Source organism: Pelobates fuscus, chromosome 2 (assembly GCF_036172605.1).
Source record: "Pelobates fuscus isolate aPelFus1 chromosome 2, aPelFus1.pri, whole genome shotgun sequence".
NCBI lineage: Eukaryota > Metazoa > Chordata > Amphibia > Anura > Pelobatidae > Pelobates > Pelobates fuscus.
Genome location: NC_086318.1, coordinates 138789212 through 138801597, shown reverse-complemented (window position 1 = coordinate 138801597; position 12386 = coordinate 138789212). Strand labels below are relative to the sequence as shown.

Genomic DNA, 12386 nt, shown 5'->3' with positions numbered 1-12386 from the left:
CGTTACACAGAATGAGGACCAAAAGAGAGGTTGTTTAATTTTTTTTCTTATGTGATTTCCATATTATAAAATACCAAACTTTGAAATAAAAATGAATTCACTCTCATTTACTACCTCACAAAATACACAACAAAACATAAGATTTATCCTTTAAAATTATTTATTTATATCAATACATACATATTTTAAAACAATCATTATCTAAAAACAGTTGAAATGTAGTCAAATCAGTCTCTTTCGTTTACAGGGTGGTGAATCTGTAAATAGATCGCAGCACTGTGTCAAGGTGCGCTTTCGCAACCTGCTGCTAGATGCTGGGATGGTTGCGTGAGTACTCATGCTTGCCATTCTGCCATTTAATAAACCGTGGAGAGATGCTGCTACGGATGATTCATCAGCCATATGTGGTGGATCATGTGAGCTCCTTGGAGATGGTACTTTTTCAAGTAGAACTCTTATTAAATCTTCTTTCATAATAGTAGGTTGACATTGATTTACCCAGGCTAACAGTTCTTTATTGAGCCTTTGATGTCCTATTTCAGATCCTAAGCCAAAGCATTGTTGATGAGCATCCATACTTTCTTTGTAAAGACTGGTGAGAGAATTAGCAGCATCCTGGAATGGGATCCACAGACACAGCCCTTGTTGTCTACAAAGTCCCTGCTCATAAAGTTTCCCCACTGCTGTGGCTAACCTCTTTAGGTGGGGCCAGAGTTTTTGCTTACTCTGCTCGGCCTTCCATTCTGGTTTCTCCTCTTTTTGTTGTGCCTTCCTCAAACAACGCTCCTCCCATTTAGTGAAATACGGCCTGGGTCTTTGCTTCCAGATCTCACCTTTCCTATTCTTCCTTTTATTGTTCATTATTTATAAGCAGACTGTCAATAAGTGTGAGGGATTTTTTTTTCAGCTTCTTTAACATAAATATGCTTACTATTGAAGCTGTCTCTAAATACAATGTGTGCTTCTGAGGCAATAATGGCAGTTGACCTAAACATTCTATATGTCATGGAAACGGATTTAGAATTCTGTCAAACCAAATGAAAAGTTTCTGTAATAGAAACACGTACCCCAGAGTGTGTCCACATCTCATAAACTGAATAAAAAAGCGTTTTACCTTAAGCTTTGACTTTGATCTACTTAGAACACCTAATTATTGATTATGTCTTCCATCCAGTTATATTTTTGTTAATTTTGTTTTTAAACAATTTCCTTTCATGGTGAACCAAGGATCAGGGTCAGCTGGGTGAAAAAACTTTTGAGTGTCAGTCTTGGATATGGTTAAATTATCCCCTCCCCTTTACACACCCCATTTATATTTTTGCTTGTTCGTGTACCATACGTCCCACTATGTTAAGCCAGGTGATGTATTTATTCAAATTTTTGCTACCCTAGGCCAGGGCCTGTGTAACGAGTTTTGGCAACACATTCAAAGATGCATTTTATGACCCCAATGGCACAAAGGATGCATATACTATGTTTACACACAAAAATCGATCTTGGTCAATATCTGTTGTATTATCAATACCAATAAAGACAGAAGCAATGCTGATAAGATCGTATAATGCCACCTACAAATAATGAGGCTGGGTCATTGCCAACAAATATTAGTATATTTAAAACCAACATCCCCCCCATACATAAATTACCCCTGACAATGACCCCACCAATAATAACAATATATAACAATATAAATACCAGATAACATTACATGGCTGTGCAAATGGCCCCATTTCTAACTGATTAAACTGTAGGGATGTACCAAGACACCCCTAAGCCCCCATGTTTGGAGCAATAAAATGGCCAGTATATATATCCCTAGCAAAACTGCACATACTGAGATATTTTTATTTGTGCTAGAGGCTAGTTGCATCCGTGACTTAGGCAGCCGAGAACTCTGTTTCAGGCTTCCTAATGTCAATTCTGTGCATATTTTCTGTCCGTCAACAGCACGCACAGCACGTTGGAAACAAGCATAAAGATATTCACATTCTACCCCCTGTCGGCGATCCCTTTTGCCTCCCTGTAATCTAAAACTGGGAGAAGTCCTCTTCCTCTTTTATTCCTCCTCCCCTTCATTCCCCTTGCTGGTCTGGAGCATGTGCTTTGAGCCAGTGAATTGGTCCAATCCCAGGCTTCTCTATGATAAACCTGTGATTGGAATGAGGCACCTGTGATGACGTGAGGAGGCATGGAGGTCAGCATAGGAAGGTTTGTCTGTAAAATATATTTCTTTGCAGGTAATTCTGCAAATCGGGGGTGGGAACTAATTCATGAACTACAATAAATGTGTAAATAAGACAAATTGTTTTTGTAGCATAACTTATTATTAGTTGGTTATTAACTTGTTATTACAGTAACCAAGAATTTGTCTGAAAAACAAATTGCCAATTTATTTCAAACATAACTCATTTGGTAGATCAGGAATTGAGCTATTGTCATAAATTTCAGATTTTAATTTGCTTAATCAATAACCTTGTGTCTGTGTGTGTGTCTATCTCTTTCCCCAATTGTGTTCCAATTGTGTTCCAGTCTGCATGCCCCATGTATTTACTGTATATGTAATGTGATACCGTGATTTCCTTTATAATTTTTGGAAATAAATGTATGCATGTGCTACCTGGGTGCATCTCTAGGTGGCACCAAACCTATTCTGACCGACACAGTACACCTTATTCAATATAAATTAGAGAGAGGAGACATAATAGGTATATATATATTTTTTTTAAACTATAGCCAAGCATTTAAGTAATAGGTAGATGGGTACACTGATGTGATTTAGAGCCAAAAACTAGGTTTATTTGTACTATATTGATAATAGATGAGTAACATCACAGAGCCCATATACTTTCCACATAAAAAAGAAAGGTTGACAAATGCTGGAGCTGACCACAGTAGTTTTTGATATGTCTTGAAATTACCCCCTTTTTTTCCAAACAATGCATACATAACCCAAGTTATTCAGCAAAGCAAAAATGTTTCAAATATCACAAGTCTAAACATTCTGGATTGCATTCATATCTTCTCTCTGAGTAACATTTGATTGGCTGATTATGTGTCTTAGAATGCGCTATCAGAAGCCATGGATTGGGACCAATGTCATCAGACCTAATGACGTCAAAAGGGGCGGAGCAGACTGCCGTGAGGGGACTGTTGTTGGCATTGGTAGAAAGGTAAGTAAATGTTTATTTAAATATGCAAAGGGACTGCAAAAAATAATATATGATAATTGACACAAAGAATTATTTTAAAATTAAATAAAGTTTACACAGTACTACCTATACTTAGGAGATTTTGCTGAGTACACTTAATTGTATTACAGTGGCACACATGAGATTTAAAAGGACCACTAACGTTCCCTAGTTCATGACAGGTGCATAGTCGTACCCTTGGGCATTAAGAATAAAACCCTCCATACATACCCAAAAATGCACAGACACAAATATGTTGGCTAAAATGATGTCCACAGTTTTTTTTTTTTTTTTTTTAATTCTTTATTTTTCTGTGCATGGGAATAACAAACATGAGTAAAGTGCCACAACAGCACGCATAATATGTGTATCAATAATCACAACTTGGCATCATAGTACTGCACATTTTTTGATGATGTTTTTAACAGTTAGGTACAAGCTATATACATTTATAAGCATGGGTTAGGTTTTGCACATTTTTATGGGTTAAATATACAAGCTGGAACATAGGCCTGCAGTTGCAGCCTGAGGGCGTACAAGATATATACCAGTATCGCTGGCAACAATTATACAAGCTTGGTCATTTCTTAGAAACACTTACACATTGTGCAGACCGAAACTTCGATTATATTCGTGTAGCTTGGAGTGTGTACTGAGTCGTACCGTGAGTGAACGTGTGCCTATAGGAGGTAGGTGTTCACGCTACTTAAGTTACGCGCTGTGCTTATTGATGGTCTGTCGGCTATGGCAGTGTGCTTAATAGTGGTGTAATTGGGCCGTGAGTGCCAGGAGGGCAGAGGAGCATTAGGAAAGAAAGCCCTAGTGACTAAGTGTCCCTCGCTTCGCTGGGTGTTATGTTGGGGGAAGACAAGTGCGTGTCGGTGTCAGACGGACCCATATGTGTGTATTGGTTTAGCAGATGTAAGGGCCGCTGAAGTCGTGGGTATGGTAGCGTCAGGAGCATTTGTGTGTCCAAGTGAGAGTGGACATCGTGTGTAATAAAAGAACATTTAAAAATTAAACTAAGTGGCTTCTACTGAAGTTGTTTGTAAACGTATGCGCAAATAGTGTAACAGTTCAAAACAAAACATTGAGCCTTCTTGTTTGGGAAACCTGGTGCAATTGGGGCTTCGTTCAAGTGGCAGTGTCCCGTTCCCCTCCGGGGACGAAAGGAGGTATGTCAACGTCCCATATCCTTTGGGGTTGCGTCGCTGGATCCGGCCCAGGCAGGCCTAGGTCTCTCAGGAGTTGCGGGCATTCGGAAGGGTTTGTAGCTTTGTAGATTTTGCCTTCTTTCGTGCACATCAGTGCTCTTGAATTAGTCCATCGGTAAGGGAGGCCAGCCTTTTGTAGTTGCTGCGTGATTGGGCGCATCGTTTTCCGCCACAGTAGCGTGGCTTTGCTGAGATCTTGATAGAATGTGAGTGAGTGAGTCTCAAACTGGAATGTGGTGTTTCCCCGTAGTGCTTGCAACAATCGTTGTTTATCCGCAAAGGATCTACAGCATAGTATAACGTCCCTAGGTTGGGAGTTTGTAGGGGTGTCGCGATGCGGTAAAGTCCGCCATGGGCAAACAGTTTAGCGTGCTTGGTTGGGAGAATAGCTGCTATGAGTCGCCTGATGAGGTGAGGCAGTTCTTCAGCTGGTACAGTGTCCTCTATTCCCCTTATTTTGACATTGTTTTGTCTGCTTTTGTCTTCCAGTGTGTCCAGTCTCGCTGCGATTTGGGAGTGAGAGGTTTGTAGCTGCTTTAGTGCGTCCCCCTGGGTGGCCATGTCTCGTTTCGTGTCTGCAGAATCCTCCTCGGAGGCTCGGAGGCGTTCTGTTATGGCCTGCATTTCGGCTTTTACCAGGTTAAGTTCCGCAAAGAACATGTCCTGGAAGTGTGCCAAAAGGTCGTGGATGTCCCGCTTTGTAACAGGCGGTTCTGGTTCGGGTGCAACCTTAGTACCTTTCTCGGGTATAGTGTCCACTACTGGGTCAGGTGTAATTTCCCGCCTGGGGGATGGAGGCTCCAGTATGCGGGGCGTTGTGGTCAGCATCTGGCTGATATCATGGTTGGAGGCTGCTGCGGCCGGAGTCGGTTTTTGAGATTTGCGGCCCATCGGGGTTACTGGTATGGTCCCGGTCTCGTCCGCTTCCTGAGGGATCGTGTTCCAGTAGTCTCCGTCCCAGTATTCTCCGTTCCAGGAGGTGATGCGTGGCTGTCGCGGGATTCACGCTCGGTAGGCCCGAGGCTATTTGCGCCGGATTTTCGCGCCCGTCGGGCATAAAAAAGGCATCCACGGGTCCGGAATGTTAACCCCTGTACGAGGGTCATAATTCTGGCTCTGATTGCTCGTTAGTGCGCCGTTTTTTGGCAAATTTTCGGGCGATGATCGAGGAGCTGGGTGAAATGGCGTCTGCTCCTGAACGCCGTTGGCTCCGCCCCCCCGATGTCCACAGTTTTTAATGTAATATAATATCAATTTTAATGCAAAAAGTAATTGTCAATGAACCCTATGACACGTGTGACGGAGTGCAAGTCATTGTTATGGATTGAGTGTATATTTCTCCAAAAGTATTGGAATATGTAAATTAATAGCCCCAGGAAGAAGATCTGCCTGTTTTAGTCAGAGCAATTTTGCAATGTAATATTTGTTTCTGGGGTGAAGCATTTGGAGTGAAGGGAGGGCCACAGTTTACATACAGCACAGCAGGTGAGCAATCCAATCCAGGAGTTCTGATCATCCAGATAGCTGCTCACCTGTTGGCAATGATTATGCGAGACTGCATTTCTCCCTACAAGAGTTTGTGTGTTTTGAAGGAGAAAGGAAACATTTATTTAAAAAAAAAAAAAAGGTCTGTGCAAAAATGTGTATTTTGTATGGTTGGAAGCGGGTAAGCCGCCCAACAGCAGTTAGAGAAAAAACTGTGAGTTAGTGCTCAGAAGAGCAAGGCTTTTCTTTTTGTTTGTTTTCTTTTTGTTTAAATTGCCAGACCTCTTAATAAATAAAAAGACTGCATTTACAAGAAATTCGATTTGTGTGGTGTTCCTATCATTAAGACTGTGTGATTGTATGGTCCCAGGTCACATATGGTGGAGAATGCGGGCATCACACTGACAGTCTTTAAAAGGAACCAATACCAACAAAATGAAGGATGTTAAGGCTTTACTACAGGCTGCAGCAACAAGCTACTGCAACCCAGCAACAAGCTACAGCCACCCAGCAAGAAAATATTACAGTCCTGCAGCAACTGGTGTTTGCACAAAATGAGGAGCAGCAGGGGGCGGGGCCGGACCGCCATGCTAACCGGTCGCATGCAGGAGAGGCTCCGGTGAAACCGGGCCTCTTAAGCTACTCAGCGCAGACTTTCGCACAACAAACGAGCCCACGAGATACCCACGGCTGTGGGAGAGGCTGCGGACCCCGAGATCGGGAGTTCTGGTCCCAAGGAGGGAGCTCGGAGCTTCGAGGGCTGCGGCCTACCCGGGAGGGGAGCCAGGTGGACGGCCGCCGCCGGGCGTCCCTTCCTGACTGCCACATGCCGATTGCCTGAGTCGCTTGCCGGCCCCGTTCCCCCCCTTTGGGCCGGGGGGGTCATCCCGGTCCCCACTGAGGAAAGCTTGAGCCGCATGGAGATTGAGGCGCACGGAACCCGCAAGAGTCACCTCGCAAGATGGCGGCAGATCACAGCCCTGTGATACCCACTCCTACACCAGGGAGCCACGGTTGCATCATTTGCCAAGCCAAAGGGCCCCAAACAAAATATAATCGCCGGTCTGCCGCTGTTTGGGAGAGAGAAACACCTACTGCCCATAACAGATGTCCCCTGGCGAGGCCGAGTGCAAGATGGAAGCGAGTAACAGCCAAGTGGACTCACATGTGACAAGTGCGACTCACCGGATCATCGAGCCTGACAAGGGGAGATCTACCGCAAGATGAGTACCTGTGACCAGCAGATCTGTGACAGAGGGGAAAGAGCACTACATGCCAGCACAGAGACTATCATAACCCCATAGACTCAACAGGGGGAAACAACCTCTTGTGTACCACTTGCCGCCTCACATGCTCTGAAATACACTGCAGCCATATTGTGATAACTAACACCGTGATGCCCAACACTGATATCTAATGCTGTTGAAACTTACTCAGCTCCAGTGGTTGTATCCATACACATTCTAGGCCTCACTGCAACATCTACTTTAAGCTGTGCAATGACAGGTTAAGCCTGTCGCTGGTACACACAATGCTGTTGTGCTTAGAGTAGCATGTCTTGATTAAGCTCCATCTCTTAAAGACCCAAAGCGACATAGATATGCACTGATGTAAAAGCTTATGACTATGTTTGACTATGCTGACACTATCTGACCCTTTAGTTTAAAATTGTATCCTTTAATATGAAAAATATATCTTGTAAGCACAGGCAAGCGTAGTTCAGCGTGTTAATACTACTAATACTTACTTTAAGCTACTGAATCAAACTTGTTTATACATGATAGTTGCGTTGCATGCTTAAAAGCGCAAGCTACTCGAGAACCTAAACAATGGCCAATATGTTACTTTAACTAAAATTGTGCCTGACAATCATTTACCACAACCTGTAATGCAAATGTTCAATATTATACCTTGATGTCGCTGTTGTGGCGCACCAAAGCTTGTAATTACTCTTATGCACACCAAAAATAAAGAATTAAAAAAAAAAAAAAAAGAGGAGCAGCAAAATGCCACTCGTGCCATGCAGCAGGAGATCCAGAACCTCAGAGGCTGGCCAGGTATACTGTGGAAATGCTACATTATAGTTAAAGGCTCTGAGAGTGAGTAATTATTTGCAAAAGATGGTGGACACAGATGATGTGGAAGCTTACCTGATGGCTTTTGAAAGGACAGCTGAAAGTGAAGGTTGGTCTGAATGGGCAAGCCTCCTCGCTCCATTTCTGAGTGGAGAACCCCAAAAGGTATATTATGTTTTGGAGCCTGAACAAGCTTGAGACTACAAGAAACTGAAAGCAGAAATCTTGGCTCGCTTGGGAGTCACAACAGCGGTTCGTGCCCAGAGATTTCACTCCTGGAATTATAGCCAAGACAAAGATGTGCAGTCACAAATGTCTGACTTGATACATCTTGCCGGGAAATGGTTGCAGCCAGAGGTTAATTCATCCAGTCACATTGTGGAACAGCTTGTGATGCACCAGTTCCTGAGAGGATTGCCTGTTTCCCTACGGCGTTGCGTCAGCCAGAGGGATCCTAAAGCGGCTGAACTAGTTGCTTTAGTGGAACGGTATGTGTCTGCAGGAAAGTTTCTGCAACTCTCCAACCAGGAGAGACCTAGGGCCCCAAAGATCCAGAGTCCCAGTAAATGGGGTAAGACTATTCCAGGGAAAAGGGAGTCTTGGGAGGAGCAGATGTGTTTGTACAAAGGGCAATAATTTTGTTAGGCTGAAAGAGTCTACACAAAATGATGCCTAATTATAACATTAAGTGTTTTCAATGCAAAGAATATGGACATATTGCAAAGGACTGTCCTGAGAATGTTGTTGCAATGTAATGTTGGTGATAAGAGGGATGATTACTCTCTTCTCTCGCTCAGTATATGCAGTCACCAGGAAGGGCCATCCCTGGTGTACAGTAAGGGTAGAGGGAAGAGACATAAATGCTTTACTAGATTCTGGGAATATGGTTACGCTTCTAGACCAAGGTCTGTTAAGAAATATTCAAATAAATGGCTCCCAGAATCTAGAAATTGCCTGTATACATGGTGACATACATCAGTACCCTACTGCTGAGCTAATAATTGAGATGCAAAGTGGCACTGTAAATCATACAGTAAGTCTGGTAAAGCATTTAGTCCATGAAATGATAGTTGGCAGGGATCTTCCCCATTTTTTGCATTTATGGACAGCACTGAGCCGGATAAATCAGTACCCATAGAGGGTGCTCTTAGTGACTTTCCATTTTCCGATTTATTGGGGGATAACTTGGACACAGAAATTGCTGCTAAAAACAAGCATTCAACCCCTATGGAAACCCTAGTTGTAAATAACACTGAAGAGAGTGATACAGGTCCATCTAGTAGCCCTGAACATGTTCTAGAATTTATGGTGCATAGCATCTCATTGGAGAGATATTAGATGAATTTTCAGCAGTCACACTCACAAGAACTGAGGAACTCAATGTCGCTTTAAAACAGGAACACCAGAGTCCAAAGTGGATATTTAAAAGTAAGTATTTATTTAACACTATTATAAAATCGCAAGTTGAAGCACAACGCGTTTCGACCTAAAAAGGGTCTTCCTCAGGTGAAGATATGATACATCTTATAACAAATTTTAAAATCATCTCACATGTGGAGAAAGGGCTTAATATTCCCTCTCACTTCCAAATATGGTCCGGACCGGATATGGCTTGCCATCCCCAATATTGCAGCATATCCAGTTTCGGACAGAGTTCCTCACCAACCCCAACATGTCCGTTCTTTCATTTTCTTAGTTACTTCTATTGATCCGTCACGTCACTTCCAGTATTGCACGTGGTCGTCACTTCCGATGACCCTTTTCGGAAGCTCGTTCTGTTGTTTCTCCAGACTGAGGGAGGAGATGGCAAATCTCTGGTTCCATTTTTGAAAAGGGCATTTTCGCCCATAGTTCATATTAGATAGCATAAAACCAATTGAAAAATAGTAAGAGAATATATATAATATATATATATATATATATATATATATATATATTGTATGTATTAGTAAGATACATTAGTAGAAATACTTACAATAAGAAATAAATATAAAAGAATAGACATAAAAAAGATATAGCATATATACACATACTATAAAAAAGATATAGCATATATACACATACTATAGTCACAAACACTGGCCAAAGTTAACGTTAATATTTGTGTGTGAAAAATGTCAAAAACTAATTTGAACGCCAATTTTGGCCAGTGTTTATGACTAAGTGGTTACTAAAAAAAGACTGGACATACCCCATTTGCAATACCTTGGGTTGTCTACTTTTGCAAATGGTATGCCATCATGGGGGTAATTTACATTCCTGAGTTACCATACGGTCTCAAAGGCAACATAACCAACCTGGCGAATTTCAATGTGAAAAAACTAAATGCAAGCCTTATGTTTGACTCTGTAACTTTTGAAAACACCATAAAACCTATACATGAGGGGTACTTTTATACTCGGGAGACTTCTCTGAACACAAATATTAGTGATTCAAAACTGTAAAATGTATCACAACAATTATATTGTCCGTGTAAGTGCCATTTGTGTGTAAAAAAATGTCATTTTTACTGACAATAGCGTTGTTTTAATACATTTTACTGTTTTGAAACACTAATATTTGTGTTCAGCGAAGTCTTCCAAGTAAAACAATACCCCCCATGTACAGGTTTTATGGTGTCTTGTAAAGTTACAGGATTAAATATAGTGCTAGCAAATAAAATTCCCTGGACTTTTGGCCTGGGTTGCCAGGCAGGTCCCGCAAATTGTAATTAATAAAATGACCTAATTATGAAATTGTATTACATAAATATATACGTAGAATAATTTTTTATATATATATATATATTATTTTTATTTATATATAGGTGTGTGTGTGTGTATATATATATATACATACATACATATACAGTGGGACCTCGGTTTACAAACGCCTCGGTTAACATAATTTTCGGTTTACAAATGAAAATCCATTGAAAATAATGCCTCGGTTTACAATTTTTTTTCGCAATACAAAGCAAGTTTCCCCAGGATGCATTGCACCTGGGGGGTTTATAGCACCGCCCCCTGCATGCTGGAGTCTGTGGGTAGCACGTGGCGTCTAGTGTGGAGGTGTTGGAGCCGCGTTTGCATCGAGTTTTGGAGCCATTCTGGAAATTGTTTTCACTTGTTTTGGGACTTTTTGGTGCTTTTCTCAAGCTGTGGAAAGGTAGGGAGCTGAGCTTCGTTGTTTGGATGCCTTTTACTGTGTGTTCTGCATTGTGGGTTGGTTTCCATGCCAGCTCATTTTTACTTTTTTCTGACCTCCAGAACTGATTAATTGGTTTTCAAAGCATCCCTATGGGAAACCGTGTTTCGGTTTACAAATGTTTTGCAATAAGAAACGTCCTACAGAACGCATTATATTCGTAAACCGAGGTATTACTTTATATATAAATATATGCATGTGTGTGTGTATATATATATATATATTATTTCGTTCTACATGTATTTTGATATCAATATATATATATATATATATATATATATAAATATATATAGAATTTTTTAAAATGTATTTTTAACGTATTTACATATTTTTTTATATTATATATAAATATATATTTAGTCAATATCATTGTACGTGTATTTTGATATTTATATATATATTAATATTAAAATACACGTAGACTATGTATGTGTATGTATGTATGTATATATTTTATTCTAAACTGTTATTAACTTTATTTTTTTACTATTTCCAGGCAGCAGGGGGAGTACCTGTAATTACAGACACTCCCCCTGCTGGCATTGCAGTGGACGGCTATGCCGTCCATGTGATTGCAAGGTCCTCACAAGGACCCCGCGATCACATGACCCAGGGGGGCCAAAGAGGACGAAGGGGGACTCCCTGGGCTCCCAGGTAAGTCCCCATACCGCGATCGCCGGTGACCGGGTAAGTAGAAAGGACGGTTTGGGTGTTCTATGACGCCCTCCGGCGTTTAGAGCTGGTTCCCTAAGGACAGCATAGAACGCCCACCGTCCTTAAGGGGTTAAACATGTAGATGTAAACGGTTACATTGAAGAAACACATTAGAAAACACAGAAAAACACATTGAAGAAAACACATAAAACAATGTGGGTACAATTAAAAGAATTGGCATATACTGAAACAGGAAGATGAAATAAGAGTTCCTCGGTGAATAACTAACATTTTTTTTTTTACTAATTGGACACAAACACAAAGTGTTTTTTTCCACTGTGGCATGTGCAATGCATGTAAAAATTAAAATTCATCTAATAAGAATGTAATAGCGTTTAGTTTTTAATTTTAATACAAAATCAGATCACTTATTACTTGTCATACAAATAATGTCATTTATTTATTGAAATGTACGAGCGGGTACCAATATATAGGTAAAACATCCAGACCGATTAAAACCAGAATTGGTGAACATATCAGGAACATTAAAAAAGGATTCATTAACCACAGTATGTCAAAACACT

General features: G+C 41.1%; 1 protein-coding gene across 1 annotated transcript; it reads right to left on the bottom strand.

Moving 5' to 3' along the window:
• Positions 1-222: 222 nt before the first annotated feature.
• LOC134586210 (HUWE1-associated protein modifying stress responses-like) lies at positions 223-861 on the bottom strand. Its single transcript, XM_063441706.1, has one exon. It carries the CDS (start codon positions 859-861, stop codon positions 223-225), a length of 639 nt encoding a protein of 212 aa, XP_063297776.1.
• Between the last annotated feature and the right edge of the window lie 11525 nt (positions 862-12386).